This window comes from Borostomias antarcticus (assembly GCF_949987555.1).
Source record: "Borostomias antarcticus genome assembly, chromosome: 28".
Taxonomy (NCBI): Eukaryota; Metazoa; Chordata; class Actinopteri; order Stomiiformes; family Stomiidae; genus Borostomias; species Borostomias antarcticus.
The window spans coordinates 1,019,695-1,044,167 of NC_140261.1; the positions used below are offsets into that span (position 1 = coordinate 1,019,695).

The 24,473-nt window shown below is 46.0% G+C and overlaps 4 protein-coding genes across 7 annotated transcripts; 3 read left to right on the forward strand and 1 right to left on the reverse strand.

Moving 5' to 3' along the window:
- Positions 1-2,467: 2,467 nt before the first annotated feature.
- On the forward strand, positions 2,468-8,002 carry rack1 (receptor for activated C kinase 1). Its single transcript, XM_084459640.1, has 8 exons — positions 2,468-2,671; positions 3,582-3,753; positions 4,579-4,726; positions 5,442-5,537; positions 6,063-6,173; positions 6,682-6,822; positions 7,460-7,570; positions 7,890-8,002. The coding sequence occupies exons 1-8, from the start codon at positions 2,563-2,565 to the stop codon at positions 7,953-7,955; spliced, it is 954 nt and encodes a 317-aa protein (XP_084315766.1). The 5' UTR covers positions 2,468-2,562; the 3' UTR covers positions 7,956-8,002.
- Positions 8,003-8,224: 222 nt separating this feature from the next.
- On the forward strand, positions 8,225-12,145 carry nme5 (NME/NM23 family member 5; the record flags this gene model as incomplete). Its single annotated transcript, XM_084459541.1, has 6 exons — positions 8,225-8,271; positions 9,766-9,928; positions 10,707-10,912; positions 11,320-11,420; positions 11,726-11,844; positions 12,062-12,145. The coding sequence occupies exons 2-6, from the start codon at positions 9,788-9,790 to the stop codon at positions 12,143-12,145; spliced, it is 651 nt and encodes a 216-aa protein (XP_084315667.1). The 5' UTR covers positions 8,225-8,271; positions 9,766-9,787.
- A 635-nt stretch (positions 12,146-12,780) lies between these two features.
- hnrnpaba (heterogeneous nuclear ribonucleoprotein A/Ba) lies at positions 12,781-17,200 on the forward strand. 3 transcript variants are annotated; one of them, XM_084459369.1, is made up of 9 exons: positions 12,781-12,835; positions 13,344-13,678; positions 14,097-14,265; positions 14,587-14,745; positions 14,893-15,024; positions 15,153-15,240; positions 15,672-15,836; positions 15,935-16,020; positions 16,506-17,200. In XM_084459369.1, the coding sequence occupies exons 2-8, from the start codon at positions 13,371-13,373 to the stop codon at positions 16,003-16,005; spliced, it is 1,092 nt and encodes a 363-aa protein (XP_084315495.1). In that variant the 5' UTR covers positions 12,781-12,835; positions 13,344-13,370; the 3' UTR covers positions 16,006-16,020; positions 16,506-17,200. The 3 variants fall into 3 exon arrangements, with proteins under 3 accessions (XP_084315495.1, XP_084315494.1, XP_084315496.1); XM_084459368.1 differs by having other exon boundaries at positions 12,782-12,898; XM_084459370.1 differs by lacking the exon at positions 15,935-16,020 and having other exon boundaries at positions 12,782-12,898.
- A 615-nt stretch (positions 17,201-17,815) lies between these two features.
- On the reverse strand, positions 17,816-24,304 carry phykpl (5-phosphohydroxy-L-lysine phospho-lyase). Of its 2 annotated transcripts, XM_084459420.1 has the most exons (12): positions 23,872-24,304; positions 23,441-23,559; positions 23,092-23,251; positions 22,916-22,990; positions 22,676-22,763; positions 22,395-22,511; positions 22,194-22,276; positions 21,735-21,960; positions 20,930-21,084; positions 20,198-20,287; positions 19,838-19,968; positions 17,816-18,332 (listed from the first exon to the last, which is right to left on the reverse strand). In XM_084459420.1, the coding sequence occupies exons 1-12, from the start codon at positions 23,928-23,930 to the stop codon at positions 18,289-18,291; spliced, it is 1,347 nt and encodes a 448-aa protein (XP_084315546.1). In that variant the 5' UTR covers positions 23,931-24,304; the 3' UTR covers positions 17,816-18,288. The 2 variants fall into 2 exon arrangements, with proteins under 2 accessions (XP_084315546.1, XP_084315547.1); XM_084459421.1 differs by lacking the exon at positions 20,198-20,287.
- Between the last annotated feature and the right edge of the window lie 169 nt (positions 24,305-24,473).

The following is a 24,473-nucleotide window of genomic DNA, read 5'->3' on the forward strand; positions in this document are numbered from 1 at the left end:
ATGGGTATAAAGCACAAAATATGCTGTTTGCTGAACTGATCACTCATCAAAGCAAAAGGTGATGGCGTACAGTATGTAAATCATCAATACTCTACATTTCCAGAGCCATTGTGTGAAGTAGGTAAACAATAATATTAGACTTCCAGAATGGTTATGAAAAGAGTTTTGCAAATAGGAAGACATAGATTTAGAAAAATATAATTCTATCAAATAAATACTATCATGCCAGTCTGATAGTCATGATGACAGTCTGATAGTCACGATAGTGCCCCTGTGTGGATATACAGTCGCTGAATGTATTATCACGTGTTTAAAGCTGTAATGCAGATATTCGATTTTTTTTAATTTAGAATCTAAAAAATAAAATATTTCATTTCCCCAGCTTTCATGCTGTTTTGTAAAATGAGAGTGTGGGTCACCCCTGTGTTAACTGCTTCGGGAGCCTTGACCTTACTTTGAAGAAATGGGTCAAATCTTTCTTATTTTTAAATCACACATCGTAATACTCTACTGTACCTTTTCAATTCCAGTGTGTTGAATCCAAGATGCAAGAAGTCTATATATTGTCTGTTTCTTGAAGTAAAAAAAACAGAAACAGATTTGGAAACGTACATTGTATAACACATACCGTGTATAATCTCTAATTCCTTTTCTCTTGCACCTAGTTTTCAATATGTGGTTTAATGATCATCATGGGTCAAAACCTTCATTTCTGAGAACTGATGTTTCTCTGCAACACTGCATTTATTTCTTTAGCAGACTGTCAGTTTCTTTTTCAAGGAATTAATGCTATATTGATTGGTGACGCAATGTCTAAATACAGTTTAGTGTGTTTTAACATAAGTATCACATTATTATTATTATTATTATTATTAGTTTGATTTTGTGAGTTTGTCTATTTGGTTGTGTTTTGATTGTAAAAGAATGAAGCTATTTTTGTAACTGCTCTTTACCTTGGCATTATGTTAAGTCTGGTCAACTCATCATGTAGACTGAAATAAACTATCCAAATATGAATCCTCTGGTCTCATTCTGCTCATAATGTATCACACCCACCGTACATTCCCAACCAGGCCATCAGTGATATCTGATAGCGCAGAGGGGGGGAACATGGAAGTGTGATGAAATATCAGAGCAAAAAGGCTACTGTAAAGTGATGGAGTTACATAATTAAGTAAAGATTAATGCATGCTTTCATCACAAGCAGGCTGGACTACTGCAATGCTCTACTATCAGGCCTACCAAAGAAAGCAATCTCTAAGCTACAAATGATACAGAATGCTGCAGCACGAGTCCTCACTAAGACTAGACGAAGGGCACACATCACACCAGCCTTAAAATCACTACACTGGTTACCTGTCAACTCTAGAATAGACTTTAAAATACTACTACTAGTCTATAAATCTCTCCACAGTCACTCACCAGAATACATTTCAGACATGCTTGTTAGGTACATGTCCAACAGACCACTCAGATCCTCAGGTACTGAACTTTTACAGTTCCAAAAGCCAGGACCAAGAAACACGGAGAGGCAGCTTTTAGACACACACACACACAGACATACACCAGCCCACTTCCGGCTTTAGGCCTGGGCCATAGTAAACACACACCAGTATTTGCCATGTCTCTCATATGATGCTTTTTTAGCCTCTCTTACTCTGAAATGTAATTTAATGTAATGTATTGCTTTATAAATGTTCTTAGCCGGTAGACAAACATACTCCTGGAGCTTGCTCGATCGCCTTGTTGAGAGGGGTCAGGGAAGACTTTTTACAGCTCACTTATCTGGCCCCTGGGTGATTACTGTTTTTTTGCTTCCCTCTGGAATATGTACTGTAGGGGTGGGTCGTATGCCCACCTCCCTTGTTCTCTGTAAAGCGCATTGTGTTGCCTCTGGGTATGAAATGCGCTATACAAATAAAGCTTTGATTGATTGATTGATTGACATAATGACACTAGGCAGTTTTATAGTGAAATCATGAGAGCATAATACACATTAATAATGACCGTTAAAAGTAATTGATTCTTGAGTAAATAAATAAACTGTAGCTATAGATAGGCCTACAGTAGACCCTATAATGACATTATGTGAACTAGGCTATCTACCCATGTACTGTAAGTGTTTGAGAAAGAGTAGTCTTGACAAGATATTCGAGGAACATGTCAAAAAACCAAATCAATCAATCAATCAATCAATCAATCAATCAATCAATCAATCAAAGCTTTATTTGTATAGCGCATTTCATACCCAGAGGCAACACAATGCAAAATGACGTCTGAAATATGGTATACCTTATAAATGTAGAATAATAATGCAAAAAAATTGCATAAAAAGACAAACAATCTAACATCATTACATTTCAGCAAGAGCTACCCGAGCAGGAGAGGGTTAACATGTCCTCCTCCCACAATGCTCTGCGCGACGACCGACCCCTCAAAGCGTCTGCATCCGGGTCCCAACCTCCTTTTCCGCCGTGCCCAAATGAGAGAGGACCGAGGGAGACCTGGACCTAATCTAATCCAACCCCATCCTTGAGCAAGGCAGCCTCAAACCTCTCCACCATGACCGAGCAGATGACCGTGAGGGGCACCCTGAAGGGGCACAACGGCTGGGTCACCCAGATCGCCACCACGCCCCAGTTCCCCGACATGATCCTGTCCGCCTCCCGGGGTAAGAGCTTCTCCAACATGGCGGCCCTCCCCTAGCTAGCTCCCCCTAGCCTAGCCTTGCTACGGTGGCTCGCACGTAACAAGATTACGCGAAAGTTAAACTACCCGCCCGTCTTATTGTAGTTATTATTATAGTTATAGTACATAATGGTCGTATTTTCTCTCTCCTTTTCGTCCGTCTACAGCTTGTGCTCTGTTTCACCGGTAGCTAGTGCTAGCTAATGCTAAGCTAACAGCCAGGCAGCCAGCTGGCTAGCAAGCCACATGAGGCTGGGTCCCCTAGCCCAGACACAGTCCCTTCTATGTTCTCCCAGCTCATTCTGCAACCTTAATTTCTTCCATTCTGCTTGTTGGATGTTTGCAAACTAGTTTTCATAGCTAGCTAGTAACATACTCGAGTTGAAGTGGGCTACAAGCCCATGCATTGCTGGTCTGAGCTAGCTACTAGCCTCCATAGCTGTGGGGGTCATTATATTGCAGTAGTGTACTTGCACACTCAACTTAAACCCCTTGACAACATCCATGCAACTTAACCACATTAGGGGAGGCTTATACTTTGCTAAGCACTAGAAAATGGTCATGGTTTAAGTGTTAATCAGTGTCTGATGTATGTACTTGGCTAGCCCAGTGCCTTTCAACTAATAGGCCCTGTGCACCAGCTCCACTACTTCCTGAAAGTCACTTGGCTTTATTTCTTGTCCTATGAGTTGCCTAAGTGATTAATCAGGTGTGCGGAAGACCCAGCGCACACCTGATTAATCACTTAATCCAATCATATTGGACAGGAAATAAAGAAGCCAAGTGACTTCCAGGAAGTAGTGGAGCTGGTGCACAGAGCATATCAGTGTCTGGTGTATGTACTTGGCTAGCCCAGTGCCTTTCAACTAATAACTACTTCCCTGTTGTTCCAGACAAGTCTATCATCATGTGGAAGCTGACCCGCGACGAGACCAACTATGGCATCCCCCAGCGCGCACTCAAAGGCCACTCCCACTTTGTGAGCGATGTCGTCATCTCCTCGGACGGACAGTTCGCCCTGTCTGGGTCCTGGGATGGGACCCTCCGCCTGTGGGACCTCACCACGTGAGTCTGGGCGTGGGGGGGAGATGGATGGGGGAGGGGGGGGGGGTAGACAGGGAGATGAGGGAGACGAGGAATGGACAGGTGAGTGGACGCTGAGGGGGGTGGATGAGGAGAGCCTGTGTCAGATGGCTCCCTTATCCAACTGAACCACACACTCCTAGAGTCAAGGCAAGGCAAGTTTATTTATAAGTTGGGGCTGGACACAACGCTGGTATGCGGAGGTCATCTCTTGTTGATCTGTTTCTGCGATACCCATACCCTGTGATTACATCATGACATTATTTGCCTGAGCTTCGGCTCTGACGACAAGTCCTGCAATGATGAGGGTACAACACAGGTGTAGCTCTGTGTTGGATGGGGAAGGTCTGGTTGGCTATAGACTAGGTTTGTTTATAGGACAAGTCACCATCCAGGTTAGACAAGCTGACATGGAGGGTTGGACACAAGTTAGTGAGTTACCTTGTTCTTTTTTGGTCCCGTCATTGCTAGGTACCCTGTATGGATGCCCGCTCTTCTGGGTGCTGGTTCCAAAGTAGTTCTGAAACTTCCAATGCCGTTTGCATCCCTGCGATGATAAAGAAGCTGTTTTGAATGCACCCAGGGGTGTAGAAAGCCAGTAGAAGCTATGCACACCTACGTTTCACTCTCGCTGCACATTTAGGGCCAGCATGGAGCTCAAACTGATTTTGCGAAGGATCCTACTGGTTTAACCAGACGAGCTATGTTATCTAGATCCAAGTCGAAGCTAGGCATCTATTCCACATGCTTTATTCGTTCTAACGTTCTAACGTTGCTCCTTCTACGTCGTTCTCTCCTCCCGTTCAGTGGCACCACCACCCGGCGCTTCGTGGGCCACACCAAGGATGTGCTGAGCGTGGCGTTCTCCGCCGACAACCGCCAGATCGTGTCTGGCTCCCGGGACAAGACCATTAAGCTGTGGAACACCCTGGGAGTCTGCAAGTACACCATCCAGGTCAGCCAGCCGCACACCGCGCTAGGAATGGTTGATGGGGGGGGGGGGGGGGGGGGGGGGAGGTCTGGTCGGCTATGGACTGGGATTATTTTGACGGGACGAGTGCGCCGTCCAGGTTAGACGCAAGCTGACTGGGAGGGCTGGACACAACGCTGGTATGCGGAGGTCATCTCGTTGATCTGTTTCTGCGATACCCATACCCTGTGATTACATCATGACATTATTTGCCTGAGCTTCGGCTCTGACGACAAGTCCTGCAATGATGAGGGTACAACAAAGGTGTAGCTCCTCTGTGTTGGATGGGGAAGGTCTGGTTGGCTATGGACTAGGTTTGTTTATAGGACAAGGACACCATCCAGGTTAGACAAGCTGACTGGGAGGGTTGGACACAAGACGCTAGTATGCAGAAGCTAACTGAGGTACAATTGGAACAATTAGATGGGGACGGTCTCCCTTAGATGGTCAGACTATTCTTTAGACTCATCCAGGTGAGATGCACACCAGCACTAGCAAAGACACCGTTTGGATGCGTATTCTTTTTTTTTTTCCCAGACTGCCAAAAGATTTTTGGGTCTTAACTCCCATTTTTGAATTGGTTTCCTCTAGAAGAACATTTGATCTTGAATGAGAATCGGTGTACAACATTGATGGGTAATGCTTATATTTGTCCTCATTTTTAACCTTTAACCCTCCTTTTTTCTGTGCCCTCCTACAGGACGAGAGCCACTCTGAGTGGGTCTCCTGCGTGCGCTTCTCCCCCAATAGCAGCAACCCCATCATTGTGTCCTGTGGCTGGGACAAGATGGTCAAGGTTTGTCCTTAAGTCTAACATCTCCATCTACAACACTGGGCCCATGGTTTGAAATGTACTGTATGTGACTTTTTTGCAGAAGAAGAATGAACACTTGAGTTAAAGCCAGGTCTAAAAGCCTGGGTAAATTCCACCCAACACCAAATTATAATAGGCTAAGCTATCGAATCGAGCCAAACAACGGTCTACAAAGATGTTTTCACAGATGAGCTCAATCACTTATCCCCTCTCGGATTTATCATGGCAGTATTGAAACGTTTAAAATCCGCAGCTTTAAAATGCCAATGTACTGACACTAGTGGTCTGTGTACAGAAGTGGTCTCTTATTGGTCACTGGATCTGCCAATCCCCATACCCCGTGATTACATCATGACATTATTTGCCTGAGCTTCGGCTCTGACGACAAGTCCTGCAATGATGAGGGTACAACCCAGGTGTAGCTCCTGCAGCTGGCTGGACCCCAGGGGGTGATGTATGGGTAGGCCAGCGCTGACCGGGGAACTTCTCTCTGTCCACCGTCTGCAGGTGTGGAACCTGGCCAACTGCAAGCTGAAGACCAACCACATCGGCCACACCGGCTACCTGAACACAGTGACCGTCTCTCCCGATGGCTCCCTGTGCGCCTCCGGTGGAAAGGTAGGAAGAAAGCAAAGCGTCCATCTTGAGACACGTGGTGCATGACTTTGGCTCGTCTAGTGAATGGTTTACTTTCTTAAATTTTTAAGTTTAACTCCTGCATAACTTTATAAACTCTACTGGTCATGTTATGGTTTGCATGGCGGTGTGAGCTCTTAGCAGTGTGACATGGCGAGGTCTCGGGCGTACAAAATGGTGCAGGTTTCCAAGTAATGATGGAATTTCTAATGCCGTCTGTTCACTATGATGATAAAGAGGCTGTTTCTGAACGCAACCTGCACTCGACACGCTTCATCGTTGAGATTCTAGCTCTCAAGATCTTTAAGCAGAGGATATTTAAGCAGGAGCACATGCGCTATAGCACTGAACTCTATTCTTCAAGGCTAACGCGTATAACCAGCCTACATCTTGAGTAATTGCATGTCAGTTACTGGACATGTAGAAGTGAAGCTTTGACGCTGACCATCGCCACCCCCCCCCCCCCCCCCCCCCCCCCCCCCCTCTCCAGGACGGGCAGGCCATGCTGTGGGACCTGAACGAGGGGAAGCACCTGTACACCCTGGACAGCGGTGACAACATCAACGCGCTCTGCTTCAGCCCCAACCGCTACTGGCTCTGCGCCGCCACTGGCCCCAGCATCAAGATCTGGGTAAGACCACTACACACACTAACACACACACACACTAACACACACCAACACACACTGGGTAAGACCACTACACACACACTAACACACACCAACACACACCGGGCCCAGCATCAAGATCTGGGTAAGACCACTACACACACCAACACACACCAACACAAAAATGCATCAACACAAACGGATACTCATGCGTCGGTGCATACAGATGTTTAATTACACAGACGCTCAAGAACGTCACAATTGTACTATAACGTTGAATCTAGAGCTAACACTGAATATGTTGGTTTGGGAGACGGGAAGTAAGACGAGCAGTGATGGAAATCTTCCAATGCCAACTGACTTCCTGTGATGATAAAGAGGCTGTTTCTGAGCTCAACTGTCCCCCTAAAACCATTCTAATAGTTTACTATTCATTTTGATATATTAGACTGGATGTATATATATTAGACGGTCGCAGTATCGGTCAAGCCTACACCAGACAAAGCTGGTCTGTTGATTTAACCCAACCCTCATCCATGTTCCTCTGATCTAACCCAACCCTCATCCATGTTCCTCTGATCTAACCCAACCCTCATCCATGTTCCTCTGATCTCTCTCCTCGTGTTCCTCGTCTGCCCCCCTCCTCATCCTCCCCCTGCAGGATCTGGAGGGTAAGATCATTGTGGACGAGCTGAGACAGGAAGTGATCAGCACCAACAGCAAGGCTGAGCCCCCACAATGCACCTCTCTGGCCTGGTCTGCTGATGGACAGGTAACACAAGCCACACCCCCTCTGTGCACCCGTTCTTGTATAGGATCCTGGTTATAGAGCAGTGATGAGTCCGATTACAGAAGTGTGGGCTGTTCAGTGTTTTTTGGCATCACCCCCATTGATTGTACCCATTCACTTTAACCTCTGATTTCCATTGATGAAAGTCCTGAAAATATGAGGGGGAACTCCATAAACTGTTTGCTTGCGTTAGATTCAATTACAATGCATTTACTACACGCTTTGCCATTTGGAAACTAATGCTTTTATGACTGAGTTCAAGTTGGTACCAGAGTGAGTCTAATCCACATCTCCTCCACAGACCCTGTTCGCTGGCTACACCGACAACCTGATCCGGGTGTGGCAGGTCACCATCGGCACCCGATAAAGAACTTCCTCAGATTCAGCCATGAATAAAAGACCGTTTTAAATGAATTGCTTGTCTTTATTTTATTTTTAGTATTTGCAATCATCCCACATGTCAATGGCTTGGATGGGTCACCTTGTAGTTGAATAATTTACGTTGTATATTGACTTGACTTATTTGAATCTTCACTTCCCGAAGCTTGAGGATGAAATACATTATCGAGATTTACTGTTTGCGGAGATGTCCTATATTGCCTGCCGTAGATTATGGTGTATCCTAGCAACGCGTAACCGAACGCAGACCCTAGCTGCTAGCTTTGAGGAATAGTTGCGATCAAGTGAGTAAATAACTTTTAAAATCTATTTTTAAAAGATTACATTTGGCTTTACGAGTGATAGATGTGCAAATTGTCAAGCTAAGTAAATAATGTGTAGCATTGCTCATGCTAAAAGCTAACGAGCCTAGGATTGCTAACGTCAGTTAGCTAGTGTTGCTATAGTTACATTAGTCATTTAGCAGACGCTTTTATCCAAAGCGACTAACAATAATTGCATTTAACGTAGGAAGAGCCAATGTACTACTACTCACCAGAACTCACAAGTGCATTTTCTCTCTAAAACAAGTGACTAAGAGCATAATCTAGTGCTGAAGGCAAAGTGCAAGAATCACAATCTAAAGTACAGTGCAATATAATATAATATAGTACTATAGTGTATTATTATATAATAGTATGTAGTGTAGTATTATATAATACTATAGTGTTAGCTATTGATTCAAAGTTAGAGTACAAATGTCACGCTCGTATACCATAAACTACCAACTAACTACTCTAGTTTCGCTGTGCATTTCTTACCGCCCATTTTAGTTTATTGCAGATTTGTCATAAAATCATGATTCTGAGAACCACTTCAAACCAATCATATAGGTAGCAAATCACCTTGGTAACAATTATTAGTTTGCGTGGGTCATTCTCTTTTACGACAGAAGCTAACGTAGCCTAGGCTACTGTACACAACCAAAGAATGGCTGGAAAGAAATGCGCAGCTAAAAGAAAATATGAAGACGAACACAGGACATTTTTCACCCGAGTGGGAAGAGTAGTTGTTTCTTCATAGAACGTAATGGTAAGCCATTCTGTCTGATATGCCAGACATCATTGGGACATTTCAAAGACAGTCCAGCCCAACCCAGTCCAGCCCAGCCTAACCCAACCCAGTCCAGCCCAGCCTAACCCAGTCCAGCCCAGCCTAACCCAGCCCAGTCCAGCCTAACCCAGCCCAGTGCAGCCCAACCCAGTCCAGCCTAACCCAGCCCAGTCCAGCCTAACCCAGCCCAGTCCAGCCCAGCCTAACCCAGCCCAGTCCAGCCCAACCCAGTCCAGCCTAACCCAGCCCAGTCCAGCCTAACCCAGTCCAGTCCAGCCTAACCCAGCCCAGTCCAGCCTAACCCAACCCAGCCCAGTCCAGCCTAACCCAGTCCAGCCCAGTCCAAAATATATTATGTCAGAAAATATCTTGTATGTATTAATTTTAAATAAATTAACTTTAAATGTATATTTAATGGACAATAACGTTTTTCTTCTTATTTTAGACTGGGGTGCCTTGGGATTTTAAGTACTTATGAAGGGTGCAGTGACTGAAAAAAAGGTTGAGAAACGCTGGTATATATGGTGTGGCTCTGGGTGGTACCACAGTCATTTTTGTGGCTCTTAGTCTCTGACTGGTTGGCCACCCCTGTTATAGTACAATTGTGACGCTCGTATACCATAGACTACCAACTAATTAGTTAAGATTACCCGAGTTAAGACCGAGCTCAGCGGCTTTCCATACAGGACAGGAGGAGCTAACGAGGTTATGGATGAAACCCCGATGAAGGGGATGCCTCCACCCCGGGTCTACGTGGAGAGAACCCTGGCCCTGATCAAACCCGATGCCCTTCACCAGGCTGGAGAGATGGAGGACATCATTCTGAAGGCTGGCTTCACCATCCTGCAGGTTCGTGTCTGTTCTGCAGTCTGGGTTCTCCATCCTGCAGGTTCGTGTCTGGGTTCTCCATCCTACAGGTTCGTGTCTGGGTTCTCCATCCTACAGGTTCGTGTCTGGGTTCTCCATCCTGCAGGTTCGTGTCTGTGTGGTCACATGTTCCACAGCTGCCGAGTTGAGACAATATTAGTTTTCTTACAGTGGTGTTGAGAAACATGACGTGACAACAGAAGTTCCCAGATTGTCCTCCTTGCTGTCCCTTGCTCAATGCTTGTCCTTCTTGCCGTCCCTTGCTCAATGCTTGTCCTTGTTGCTGTCCCTTGCTCAATGCTTGTCCTTCTTGCTGTCCCTTGCTCAATGCTTGTCCTCCTTGCTGTCCCTTGCTCAATGCTTGTCCTTCTTGCTGTCCCTTGCTCAATGCTTGTCCTTCTTGCTGTCCCTTGCTCAATGCTTGTCCTCCTTGCTGTCCCTTGCTCAATGCTTGTCCTTCTTGCTGTCCCTTGCTCAATGCTTGGGAGAACTATCAGATTAAGAATATAGGATTTCAACATTTGTGTGCGATGACAGCCAATGGAAACTTTGAGTGAGATTGACTGTATAGTGAGATGGCTTTGGTTCAACATCAGTCTGGGTCACAGTACAAGTGGCCTCTGTTTCAATTTGACCTGCACCTGTGTGTGTGTGTCCCTGTGTGTCTCGTGTGTGTGTCTCCCTGTGTGTCTCGTGTGTGTGTCTCCCTGTGTGTCTCGTGTGTGTGTCTCCCTGTGTGTCTCGTCTTCATCTTTGACAGAAGCGCAAGCTTCAGCTGAGTCCAGAGCAGTGCAGCGACTTCTACGCTGAGCAGTATGGGAAGCTGTTCTTCCCTAGCCTAACCGCCTTCATGAGCTCTGGACCCATCGTCGCCCTGGCGCTGGCCCGCGACCAGGCCATCGCTCACTGGAAGGCCATCATTGGTCCCGTCAACAGCACCAAGGCCCGGGAGACGCACCCCGAATGGTCAGTCAATTTTCGGTCTCAGACCAGCACCTGTTCCAGCTAAGGAGACAGGGTTTAGTGTAGTGGAAGGCACTGTGCTGATGAGTTACTGATCAAGGGTCTTCATAAAGGGATCGTTTCCAGAATGAATGGGACCCTTACAGCAATGCAAATTGGACAATTGGACAACATTAAAAACACATACAAAGATACAAAAGTAGGCAGGCTATCAGAGTAGCTAAATTAGGAGTAAAGAAAAAAAAAAAAAAGCTATCGTCAAGGTTATGGTAAAAGAATATTAATAGCAGACAGTTGTTGCTCCCTGTGTGCACAGTATGCGTGCTGACTGTACACTAGCCCCTTGCCTATAACTGAACAAGACATTCCTAGCAGCTACTGTACAAAAGCATGCTGGATGTCTCCCACAGCCTGCGAGCCAAGTATGGCACCTCTGACCTCCAGAATGCAGTGCATGGCAGCGAGTCCTTCTCCTCTGCAGAGAGGGAGATCAAGTTCATGTTCCCCAATGGTGAGTGTAATGTAATGTACATACACCCCCTTTAGCATGCGCGTGTACACACACACACACACACACACACACACACACACACACACACAGCCAAACACCAAAGTACAACTACCAACTTCACGTTATCTCTTCTGCACAGACCACCAGACATTATCTCTGCTGGACAGACCAGGATTGACACTTGAAAAACACTGAAGCAGTATGGCATGTTTCCATACGGTCATTCATACCCTTCCTCTGTCTGTGTGTGTGTGTGTGTGTGCGTGTGTGTGTGTGTGTGTGTGTGTGTGTGTGTGTGTGTCCAGCTCTGATTGAACCCATGCCTATGGGAGAGGCGGCAACACACTACCTAAGCAGGTTTGTGAGCCCCACGCTGCTCAGAGGACTCACACAGCTCTGCAGGCAGAAGCCGTCCGACCCCTACGTGAGTTTCAGAACTAGACCGATGCAGTCATTCAGTTAGACATGTCATGACGGGTTGTTTGCATTATATATAGATATAATAGACATAGGATGTAACAGGGTATTGGGATTTATTAACAAAATCATGGTGACTTTTTGATCATACATAGCATACAAACCTTTTCCAATTATGTTTTTTTGAGTTTTTTTCTTTTTTTCTCTCTCACCTTTTCGTCTAGACGTGGCTTGCTGATTGGCTGATCAAGAACAACCCAAATAAGCCCACAATTTGTGATGGAGCCGGTGAGGAAGAGGCATCGTGACAGGAAAGAATCTTAAAGCTCATTTAAGAGGGGATTACGTCTAGTTTTTAACCGATAAACTCTGATTCTTCAGCAACTGTGTTGTCTCAACTAAGTGATAATATGCTTTCTGTCTTCAGGGATCGTTTTAATTAAATTGTTATGGTTTTTAATGTTGTAAACCTACAGCTAATAAACTAATCTACTATGTAACATTGAATGGGTTAATGTAGTAGTGACTTCATGTTGGCAACTTTTTCATACTAAAAGTTTCACTTCTAAAGCTTATTGTACAGCATCCTTTCACCGATTCTACATTAGATCTCTCTGACATGTAATTTCATCAGTAAAAAATATGATTTCACAAAAACTGGGTATTTGTTTGCTGTCAAATCCATTTTCAATATCAAATCAACAGTTTCAAAGCAACAGAAGTTGAAGTTGTTGCAGGGCAAGTCCTTCCTTCAAAAATGTACCCAAAAGCAAAAAAGGAACTCAAAGTTCCCAGTGTGTACAGGGCGTGTACCGCTGCTCTGCAAAACGAATGGACGTCAGCAATTGGCCCTGGCTGTGATTGACAGCGTCTGGGGTCGAATCAGCGTCTCCCTAGCTGAAAAGTCGGGTTTTTTCTACCGGTACTATAAAACCAACCACGAGTTGGCGTCGTGTGGGAGAATCCATCTTGAAGAGCGTTCTCCGATTGTGTGACCAGTAAGCAGCTTTGGGGCTTATTTTGCATCTATTCCGCTTGTTTTTTGTTTGTTAAATCATTCTGTAAGTACCGTTGTAATAAATGGTTGCATGTTCTGTGTGTTAGGTGGGGGTGTTGTGGTGCTATTTGCGTCGCAGAGCCGAACAGGAGCGTACGCGGCCTCTTACGTAACCAGGGTTTGAGAGGCAGGGTCACTTAGCGCGACACATTGTTACATTTGTTTCTCTTTGATCTTTCACTGTATCATCATTAATGGCGGGGATGGCGACTTTGTCGCAACATCTGTTGATGATCATTGCATTCTAGAACCTCGGCTTTCTGTGAACGAGAATGAACGGGAGACGATCCAGCCAAAATGGTGGTGAATGTGAATGTGTGCATTGACGGGATAATGGCGAGCATGCACAGAGGGGGGGTTATATAAGAGAACCACCGCTCTTTAACACACAGAGGGGGGGTTATATAAGAGAACCACCGCTCTCTCTAATAACGCTCTGTTCTGCACAGGAGTACAAAGGGAACACGAAGTACAACATGTCTGACACCGAGACACAGTTGATGGAAACGTCTGAAAACGGGCACGAAGGCGATGAGGATTTTAACGGCGCCGGAGCCGCGGAGGAAGAGACCGAGGAAGCCGTGAATGAAGCCGAGGAGGGGGCCGAGCCAGAGGTGGCCGAGCCGGAGGACCAGGGGGACGAGGGGCCCCAGGGGCCCGGAGAACAGACCGAGGCGGAGGTCGAGGGAGAGGCGGCAGAAGAAGAGGCTCTAGAGGGAGAATCGCAGAACGGGGCCTCCGAGGGCGGACAGATCAACGCCAGCAAAGGGGAGGAAGATGCGGGGTGAGTTTTAAAACGGGTGGATCGTAGATCGACCGAGCGCTGATGGCTCTCCCGGCTCTCTCTCCCGGTCCCCTTTGTTCCACCGGGGCTTTGTGTTGGCGCCATGTGCAGAGCTGAGGGGGGATGGGCACTTCAGCAGGCAGCAACCGCGGCTATGAACACTTCTCTTTTGGGAGTGGCGGGCTATCGTATTTACAATCATCATGTTGCATAGCAGGCTATACGCAAATGTATTTAAGCGGTTATGCGGGGCTTGCATGCAGGCGAATATCAGGACAACGTCAAGTTGGACGTTTGAGGACGTTTGAGACAACGTCCTGATGAGCTAAGGCAACAGATGTGCAGTAGGCCTAATTTCAGAGTCTCAAACATGATCAATTCTATTTAAACGGTTTATCTTCATTTTGTACGGATTCAGGAAAATGTTTGTGGGCGGTCTCAGCTGGGACACGAGTAAGAAGGATCTCAAAGACTACTTCTCTAAGTTCGGCGAGGTGACGGACTGCACCATCAAGATGGACCAGCAGACGGGCCGATCAAGAGGCTTCGGGTTCATCCTCTTCAAAGAAGCTGCCAGCGTAGAAAAGGTGAGCTAGCCAGCTGGTACAGGACAGCCTCAATAGTACACCATGTTTTGGTGCAGGGTATGGTCCAGTTAGTATCGGGCTAGGGCTCAATGTGAGACCCCCCAGATAGCAAGCGGATCTGGGCCATATATGGGCCGGAACTAAGCCACAAGGGCCAGACCTGGCCTGTATATGGCCCAGATCCGCTTGCTATCTGGGCCCCCACCCACCCCACAACGAAATGCATGAGTATTGAGAAAGTTTCAATAGTACACAATGTTCTAACACAGAATACAGTCCAGTTGACCATAATAAGCGCTAAACTCGCCATCTCCCTGCTAGGTTCTCGAGCAGAAGGAACACAGGCTAGACGGCAGACAGATAGACCCTAAGAAAGCCATGGCCATGAAGAAGGAGCCCGTGAAGAAGATCTTTGTGGGAGGCCTCAACCCAGACACAGACAAGGACGTCATCCAGGAGTACTTTGGGACCTTTGGAGAGGTACGGCCCTGTGATGAGTATTGGTGATCGACGTGGGGGTGTGTATCGCAGTTTCTAGATACTTGGAGCCCATTCACAAGCAATAAGTCAACTGAGTCAGTGGTAGAGCAGTGTTAACGGCCTGCTCTTTCCTCCCCTCATCCCCAGATTGAGACCATCGAGCTACCGCAGGACCCCAAGACCGAGAAGAGGAGGGGCTTCGTTTTCATCACGTACAAGGACGAGGCTCCCGTTAAGAAAGTGCTTGAAAAGAAATTCCATAACGTCAGCGGAAGCAAGGTGAGACGGGAGCTGAAGAGAGAAAACGCGGCGTTTTCTGCCCCAGAGGTGTTGGAGAGAACAAAAGAGGGATGTCTCCCAGAGCTCCGGGAAGCAGCTGAGTCCGTCTCTGTGTGCTTGTGTTGCAGTGCGAGATCAAGATAGCCCAGCCCAAAGAGGTGTACCAGCAGCAGCAGTTTGGGGGCCGTGGGGGAGGAAGGGGTCGGGGCCGTGGAGGTGAGTGACCCAGAGTCGTACACAACGCCAGTCTGAGAAATACTGCAAATTCACCATCGGGTCGACACCACAGTTATATATTTAAAAAAAAAAAAAGCAACGTGTGCTAAGATGCCATGGCGATTGGGAGTGTTTTTCTACGGCCTTATTTGGGCGTGTGGGTTTACCCAACTCGTGTGCGTTTACGGCAAACTTTGGCGAGAAAAAAAAGTGGCCGGTGCAGTCTATAATTATCCTCCGGACACGCCCTCCGCCCTGGCAGCGTTCCAGCTGGTGGTTGTACACAGATGTCGACACCCCGTCAGACATTTTCACTGCAAACGGATCAGTGAGATACTTGTCTGGTGCATTCATGTGACTACTTAATATGTAAAGAAAAACAAAGAATCAAGATGGCCACCCCCGTAACCATGCACACCTTGTGTTCTCAGGCCAGGGACAGAACTGGAACCAGGGCTACAACAACTACTGGAACCAGGGCTACGGTAACCAAGGTTACGGCTACACCGGACAGCAGGCCTACGGCGGATACGGCGGCTATAGCAACTACGACTACTCGGCCGGGTACTATGGCTACGGGGGTGGCTATGATTACAGTAAGCGCTGACCGCCCAGACACACGCTAATGAACGAACCTCTGTTGGTCCTTCTGTGGTACGGAAGAACTCAGTCCCTTTTTCTCTTGTCCTCCCAGACCAGGGCAATACAACCTATGGGAAAACTCCAAGACGTGGAGGCCACCAGAGTAGCTACAAGCCATACTGATCACATGTAGTGCAGGTATGCATTTTTGCATCATCTATGGTGATATGACAATCTAGCTGTAACCATTTGTGCCTTTTTGACTCCAAAATTTCTCCCATCTGATCTTTAAACCCATCCAAACGTTTAAAGGGGTGTTCCGGGGGTGTGGGGGCGGGGGCGGGGAATCATTAGTGATGGATTCATTCCATGTGCCGGCCATTGTAAGATGCATCCCTACGAACACTACTGGATCAATAAGGGTTGATGTGGTGGTGGTTGATCAAAAACAAAGTTTAGGCATTAGGGCCTTTCTACGGGGTGCTAGGTATGGCAGCTAGTCGTCATGTCCCTCTGATGTTCACCCGCGATGTCCGTCTCATTGAACCGGTCTGTTCCAACTCATAACTCATGAACCTCATGGTGTGTGTGTCGTCTTGTCTGCACTTCTGCATTGCCGTTGTTTCTTTTCCGTTTGGTTTTTCACATCTCCGTAACTGTGAGCACCGTGTTTTTCTCTCAAGGTCTAAAGTAAATAAGAGACGGATCCCGTGGTCCAGCCACAGCGAACATGGGCTCTGGCTTTTCCTTTGGAGTGGGCAGAAATTTGGACTCATGCTCCATTTGTACAGATCAAGTGAGGAACTGGGGAAGCAAATGTCACTTTTCCACTTTTTATTTTATATTGTTTTGTGTCCATTTACATTTCCAGAGATGGAAGTGTTATTTTTACCGTACTTTTTGGTACCTTTTGAATCTAATGTATTGTATGGTTGTATTTTACATGTCTACTGGATTTACCAACAAGCAAGGAGCCGAGCTTTCGGAGCTTATTAATAAAACATTTTTTTAGTATTTTTTTTCTTTCGGTGTTTCTAGAGTTTAGTCTATTTCTTCCGTGCTGAGTGTGTGGATGCAGGTTGCATGGCTTCAGATGTGGGGTGAGGAGAAAAGGGATCCAAACTAATCACAAGGTTTAATTGTAAGCTTGTCTAGTGAATGTTTGCAGTCGGCTAGTAGACGAGGACAACCAGCATTTGTTTTTTGGCTTTTAAGGAGATTTTTCTTTCCCCATCTTGTCTGCAATTTTCAAAGTGGCTTTACTAGTGTTACAATGATCCAACCGAGCGCAAGCCTGTTAATGTAAGAGGTCACTCCCTCTCTCACTGGAAACTCATTCCTCTAGTGTCTTGGGCAAATTGGTAGAAATAAACTTTTGGTTTATATTACACGTGGATCCTTTTGTAATTATTTATAAACCTAATGCTAATGCTGTTGTGGTTAATGTTAAATCCCTTGTACCTGTTAATGGCTTGCTTGTCTTCGTCTTTGGTAATGGTAAATCTCTTGGAGTGCCTCTAAGGGAAGCGATGGGAGAGATGGCTTCGCTGGCAGCGGGATAACTGGTAACTGATAACTGGTAACTGATACCTGGTAACTGATAACTGGTCAGGATGGTGGACGCTGTGTGTTTGTATCCTCGCCCCACTAGGTCACTTAAACCTGATATATGGATGTGAAACTAAACGACAGCACTTGGTGTATTAATGGCTGAATCAGTCCAGGATGTAAAGGTTGTCCTCTGGTAAGTCCCCCCCCCTCCACCCCTCCCCCCATAGCATTCGCCTGTCATCAAGACTGGATTCTGTAATACGATTCTTTGACATAGACAAGGTTTCCAATGAAGTGGAGGTGAATCTTCAGACCCTGGGCTGGTGTCCACACGGCTCATGTTCTATTTTTATCGCTCGAATTGCTATTCACAGTAGTGCTCGCATTTACAGTCCACGGGAAAGATGAAAGTACAGAGGGTAAAAGGTATTTAAGTTTTATTTGTATCATTACAAACCATATTAAAGTATTTTATTAGTGTTGCAGGATGACATCCGCCTTGATTGTAGTCATATGTAATTAAATATCCTAAGGGCCTTTTAATTCCACTCTGAATTCAAAGACTGTCGATGTATGATTGGTTATTGCTTTATCCTCATTGGATCCTGATTGGCTGTATAGGTCAACAAAGGACGTACTGTCTTGAAATGGTCTACAAATGATCCCTTGGGCTCTATCAAGTGAATGTCAAGTTCCCCTGTGGAACCGTCTGAATGGGATGGCACAAGGTTTTGGTGGAACCTCACAGAGAAGCCCTGGTCTCAAGTGCACTTTTATAGTGGGGGAGATGCATGAGGGGGATGGACTACCTCACACCGTCCACAACGCTACCTCTGAACCTGATGAATGTGACCAACTCAACTCGCAATGTGATGACTGATGCCATTAAATTTTTCTACAGGTTTTTTGCAAACCTTAGAGGTCTCCATTGTCCAGTTTGTCATCGTTGGTCTCCATGTCTGGAAAAGAAAGCTGGCAGTTAAATTTGTCTTCAAGAACGTCTGCATCTGTGTATTAGAATTTGTTGGGCAACTCTTAAAGGATAAGTACACTGAATTTCATGTTTAGCCCTATTCCTGACCTCCCTGGCATGTATCTGACTAGAACAGGTTAAAATATTTCTGTTTTGTGCAGAACAGAGTTCTGTGTCACCCTGGCTCGTTGCTAGCTATGGTCACACTCGAAAAACTCTAAAAAGTATGATATACGTGGATTTCAAGTTCAGGAATTCCATGGTTTATGCTTACCAAGCTGAAGTCGTCCTGTAAACATCATAGGTCCTTTCGCCTCTGCATTTCGAAAACAACAGTAACTTGTAAACAGTACTAATTTCACCAAGCATACAACAGCCATCCCTTCACGCTGTAAACCTCGGATTCGGATGAATTTCGCGGAGGTTTACAGCGTATGTTCGGGGAAATTAGTGCTATTTACAAGTTACTGTTTTGAAATGCAAAGGCGAAAGGACCTGTGGTGTTTACAGGATGACTTCAGAGCTTGGTAAGCAGAAAACATTTTTTCACAAACCAGTTTTTCAAGTGTGCCCATAGCTAACTAACCAGGATGCACGCGCCAACGTTATTGACACAGAACTCTCTACTGCACAAAACAGAAATATTTTAACCTGTACTAGTCGGATACATGCCAGGGAAGCCAGGAATGGGGCTAAACATGAAATTCAGTGTCCTTATCCTTTAAGTGGGTGTTGACCTGGAAATGCTTACATTTTATTAGTGTGTTTGCTGAAAGCACGACCACTTCAGTAATCGGATATACTTGTTGTTATAGCAGTCTCCTCTCCTGCCCCATTCTATTGACCTGCTACCCACCTTCATCAGTTTGAGCTTAGCTTTCTCTTCCACCATGTTAATAACCCCTTTTCTAAGCACCTGCATACTCTCTCTAGCATTTTCTTTTTTTGGGGGGGGGGGGTACATTTTTTGTGGTGTGCTCTGGCCGCCTAAAAATGAGATTTGTCTGCAACTCAAAAAATATTGAGACCACTAAGTTCTCTGATTTTAAGTACTTTCTAACACTGCTGATCGTCTATATATACCCAGGAATCCACTCTGCGTTGTTTTCTCAGTCTCCATCAACCCTTCCTCTCTCACTCCCTTTGTCTGGTTCAGCTTTAATCCACTTTCTATCCTTTCAGCAAACACACTTGACCATGTCTACAATCAATCAATCAATCAATCAAAGCTTTATTTGTATAGCGCATTTCATACCCAGAGAGGCTAAAAAACAACATAGGAGAGACATGGTCATTAGAACTAACAATCTAAATTATATATAGTTTGCTTTCAGCAAGCACACATTCTTCAGAAAATATTTATAGTTAGTTCTATGTTGTGCAAATTATAATGTAGATAGCTTTACTATCAGTTTTACTATCGGCTCATTTAGATGGAAAGACATCTCCGTATACAGCTGTGTACATGTGTTGCGTGTGCTTGTGTCTGACCTGTGAGAATGCGGTCGATGTGGTCAGCCACCAGCTCCGCGTCGGCCCTACTGAAGCACATGGGGGGCTTGAACTTCACCACGTTCTCCCAGGGCCCGTCTGTGCTGACACAAATCCTCTCTTCTTTCAGCCTGGGAGACCAGCAGGAGAGACCGGGGGGAAACGTTCACAAGTCTCTCTACAGTAGGGTTATAAATACACCTCAGATTGATCGCAAACTGCAAATCCAGCCCCGACAAAATGCTTTAGAAATACGCTTAAGGCATCGTTTGCTATGATGGAAAAAAACTGCATAGCAACTAATAAGATTAATTATGCAGTCGTAGCCCGGTCTTGACCTGTTGAACTTTGACCTCTCACCTCTGAACTACCCGTGCAGCAGCCTCTGTAGCTGGGGTCTTCTGCTCTCGGTCCGTCACCAGCTCCAACCCCACAAACAGGCCCGCCCCTCTATCCAGAGAACAGAGCATGTAACTCCCCACGGCCCACCCCTCTATCCACAGAGAACAGAGCATGTAACTCTCCCCTCTATCCACACAGAACAGAGGATGTAACTCTCCCCTCTATCCACAGAGAACAGAGCATGTAACTCTCCCCTCTATCCACACAGAACAGAGGATGTAACTCTCCCCTCTATCCACAGAGAACAGAGGATGTAACTCCCCTCTATCCACAGAGAACAGAGGAGGTAACTCTCCCCTCTATCCACAGAGAACAGAGCATGTAACTCTCCCCTCTATCCACGGAGAACAGAGGATGTAACTCCCCTCTATCCACACAGAACAGAGCATGTAACTCTTCCCTCTATCCACAGAGAACAGAGGATGTAGCTGTTTACCCCGAGGTTTGCTCTTGCCTCTGCATTTACATGATATTAGAATTAATAGCTATTCACGTGATGTCAACACAGCTGTTTTGTCAAAGTCAATGGAATAAGTGACCGTTCGTTTTATGAAGGCCTTATAGCCACAGACTGCCCATTAAAAAAACAATAACTAGGTGGATGCGCCATAGAACAACCTGTTCAACCTGTACGTCTGGCCCTGCGTTCTCTGCATTTCACAGGTGAGAGTTGACTGGGTCTCTCCCTACCGTACGTCTCCGATGGCGGGGTGTCTGGTCTGCAGCTGGGAGAGCAGGTGTTTGAGGTGCGCCCCTACGCGGGCGGAGTTCCCTCTCAGGTCCTCCTTCTCAATCACGTCCAGAACCGCCAGCCCGATGGCACATGACACCGGGTTCCCTCCAAACTGTTCACATGATCACAAGAGAACCACACACACAGACTAGTTAGCGAGCTCGTAACCTCACTTTACACTAGTAGATCTTTAACTCTGGGCGGTATTGTGTGGGAGGTGACCATGTAGTCAATCAATCAATCAATCAATCAATCAATCAATCAAAGCTTTATTTGTATAGCGCATTTCATACCCAGAGGCAACACAATGCGCTTTACAGAGAACAAGGGAGGTGGGCATACGACCCACCCCTACATATTCCAGAGGGAAGAAAAAAAACAGTAATCACCCGGGGGCCAGATAAGTGAGCTGTAAAAAATTCTTCCCTGACCCCTCTCAACAAGGCGATCGAGCAAGCTCAAGGAGTATGTTTGTCTACCGGCTAAGAACAAAGCAATAAATAAAATTAAATTACATTTTCAGAGTAAGAGAGGCTAAACATCATAGGAGAGACATGGCAAACGCTGGTGTATGTCTGTGTGTGCGTGAATGTGCCTGGGCCCAGATAGAGGCAGGGGTCAGGGGTAGGGAGGGGGTAGGAAAAGGATACGGACCCGGGTTCGGGTGAGGGGATCTGGGCCCAGTCAAGTAGAAGCCTACCATTTAGCCGGGGCAGCCCAGATGAACGTGTTTAATTATGATCGGCGTTAAAGCCGGCGTACCGTATTGAAGTACTCCACTCCGTTAGCCGTGAACGCCCCGGCGATCTCCTCCGTGGTCGCCACGCACGCCAGCGGGTGGCCGTTGCCCATCGGTTTGCCCATGGCCACGATGTCCGGGCAGAAGTCTTCACCCTGTAGCTGGAAGGCCCAGAAGTGGCTCCCCACGCGGCCGAATCCCGTCTGTACCTCATCAGCCACGAACACACCGCCAGCAGCGCGCACGTACCTGGGGAGGGACAGATGATTGGATAATTGGGATGGATAGATTGGATAATTGAATGTGTTTGATGACCCAACGGCTGCAATGAGTACAGTGTACAATGTCAGTACATGCGCCAACATTCGCAGTCGCATGTCAACGCAAAGAGTTGCTTCCTTGCCCGTTACGTGTGCCGATTAATGTAACCATAAGACAGTGATGGTGGAGAATTGCCATGTGTGTTCAGAGGCGGCACCTACTCTGCTACTTTGGTTGAGTATCCCGGTGGCAAAATGATCTGTCCTCCAACACTGGGCAAAGACTCCGCAAAAAACGCAGAAATCTGTGGAAAATAAGTCGTCTTTTCTTTTTATTTTTTTTAACACTCGGTACATCTGCCCGGTCTATAATGCAAGGAAGATTGATATCATACATTCAAGCTGCATGACTCTGCACTTTACCTTGCGACCTTTCTGGTGGACTTGGTCTATCACATCCTTCACCGCGTCTGCGTAGGCTTGGGCGGGGCTGGGGTGGTCGTCTCTGTACATGCCCCTGTACGTGTCTGGTAAGGGTGCCTTAAAGAGGACACAAATACAGAAACCAACGTTTTAGTATACCCTCTTGATCGGACATGGTTGGTATCAGACCAGTTGGGGCGGTCGTGTTCGGTGAACTTGTCTATAGTCTGTAAATGAGTTGCTGTGGATATTAGCGTTGTGTTATCGTGCCTCATACGCACCACATGAACCCACTCTTTCTGTCCCGCTAGCTTCCTGAACTTGTATGGACTGATGTCGATGAGGGAGGTGAGGTGACCGTGGTACGCACTGTCATAGAAGGAGGAGGGAAAGGACATATTAAGCACTGTGTGTGTGTGTGTGTGTGTGTGTGTGTGTGTGTGTGTGTGTGTGTGTGTGTGTGTGTATGTATGTAAAATCAGTAATTTTACTGTCTATTACTCTATAATGAAAAACCTTACTGGTCCAGCACTATGACGTCTTCATGCTGGGTGTACTGGCGAGCCAATCGTAGAGCAAGGTCATTGGCCTCTGACCTGTGGGAAGGACAGACAAGTTCCATGCGTTCTAATGATGGCGTAACGTTGTATTTGAGGGGGATGTGCTGTGCGTTGGTCGCGGACCCGTCATCGCTTACCCCGAGTTGACAAAGTAGAAGACACGTAGCTTGTCAGGGAGAGTGGCGGAGAGGCGTTTGGCGTACTGAACTATGTTGTCATGCAGGAAGCGGGCGTTCGTATTCAGTAGGTCCATCTGTGCTGTGGCCGCTTGTGTGACGCTGGGATGACAGTGACCCACTGTAAATGTATTGTAGTGTTATAACTATGCCAAAGATACACAATACCGTCAACTTGTAGTTAGTGAGTATTACCGGTGGGGGGAGCTGTTTGCAGAGCTGACCTGTACTGAAAGCCTGTCATAAAAACCGGTCCTTCCCAAGGGGTCATATAATAATGCATGATGGTAATGTCAGATCGACTTCTTACCGTGTTGAACGTTACTGATACAGTCCAGGTATTGCATGCCATTCTCGTCGTACAGGTACTGTCCTCTGGCTCTCACGATCTTCACTGGGTCGTCTGAATAAAACAGTCTACACGATTGCCTGCGGAGACATAACCATTTTTTATTTTTTATTTAACCTTTATTTATACAGGTAAAAAAAAACACGTTGAGTTCAGAGGACTCATTTTCAAGTGTGACCTGTTCACAATCATTCAGCACTCGTTACACTAAGTTACAAACAACAGGACAGAATTACAATAAAACATACAGGACTATGTGTAACAATAACAACAATAAAATAGATACAGTATACCGCTACAGTACAAGCAATAATGTCTAGCACCAGATTTTGGGCCCAGCGTTCGCCTGACTTGAATAAAGTTGTACAGTGTTCAGAAACTCTATAACTCACCCGATTAATTGATTTCTCATTGCAAGGGTCTGTTCTTTCCCGAATGTCTCTAAAGCCATACTGTCACTACGTGTCGCCTGGTTTAATAAATAGGAACAATATCGTGCAAGACTTATTTAATTTCTCGCGAAGGTAACCTCCTATGCACTTTGCTTAGTGGCTCTACGCATGCGTGAGTTTAAAAAGAAAGTTAATGAATATCGTAAAGAAATCAAGACGTGTTTTGATAGACATTGCTAAATAAAACCTAAGATATAGTTTCTTTAATGTGAATTTATGATCAAACAGCTGGAGCTATAATAATACTGCCTTGACTCATTCCTCCTGGCGACCGGTTCTCCAGCGATTAGTTGATAAAGGATCCGATCTTATCGAGGAAATAGATAGAAATAAATAGATAATAAACATGATACAGGCATGGAGGTATAATAGATACAGGCTGCTCTTGGGAATATCCCCTTGGCCAAAGAAGTTGTTTATCCAGCATGGGAAATACCATCTTCAGAGACGAGATTAACAAGCCTTGACGAGATTAGGGAATTTACATAATTTGAGATATACATTTTACACAATCTTCTCAAAGACGTCTACCGGGATTTTTT

Bases quoted from the DNA above. Each gene is read 5' to 3' on its own strand.
- hnrnpaba (XM_084459369.1), top strand. From the start codon at position 13,371: ATGTCTGACACCGAGACACAGTTGATGGAAACGTCTGAAAACGGGCAC. The intron at 14,746-14,892 runs GTACGGCCCTGT...CCTCATCCCCAG, and splicing joins ACTTTGGGACCTTTGGAGAG to ATTGAGACCATCGAGCTACC. The intron at 15,837-15,934 runs GTAAGCGCTGAC...TTGTCCTCCCAG, and splicing joins CGGGGGTGGCTATGATTACA to ACCAGGGCAATACAACCTAT.
- rack1 (XM_084459640.1), top strand. From the start codon at position 2,563: ATGACCGAGCAGATGACCGTGAGGGGCACCCTGAAGGGGCACAACGGC. The intron at 3,754-4,578 runs GTGAGTCTGGGC...CCTCCCGTTCAG, and splicing joins CGCCTGTGGGACCTCACCAC to TGGCACCACCACCCGGCGCT. The intron at 6,823-7,459 runs GTAAGACCACTA...CTCCCCCTGCAG, and splicing joins GCCCCAGCATCAAGATCTGG to GATCTGGAGGGTAAGATCAT.
- phykpl (XM_084459420.1), bottom strand. From the start codon at position 23,930: ATGGCTTTAGAGACATTCGGGAAAGAACAGACCCTTGCAATGAGAAAT. The intron at 22,991-23,091 runs GTAAGCGATGAC...TCCTTCCCACAG, and splicing joins TTCTACTTTGTCAACTCGGG to GTCAGAGGCCAATGACCTTG. The intron at 22,764-22,915 runs GTAAGGTTTTTC...CTTCTATGACAG, and splicing joins GACGTCATAGTGCTGGACCA to TGCGTACCACGGTCACCTCA.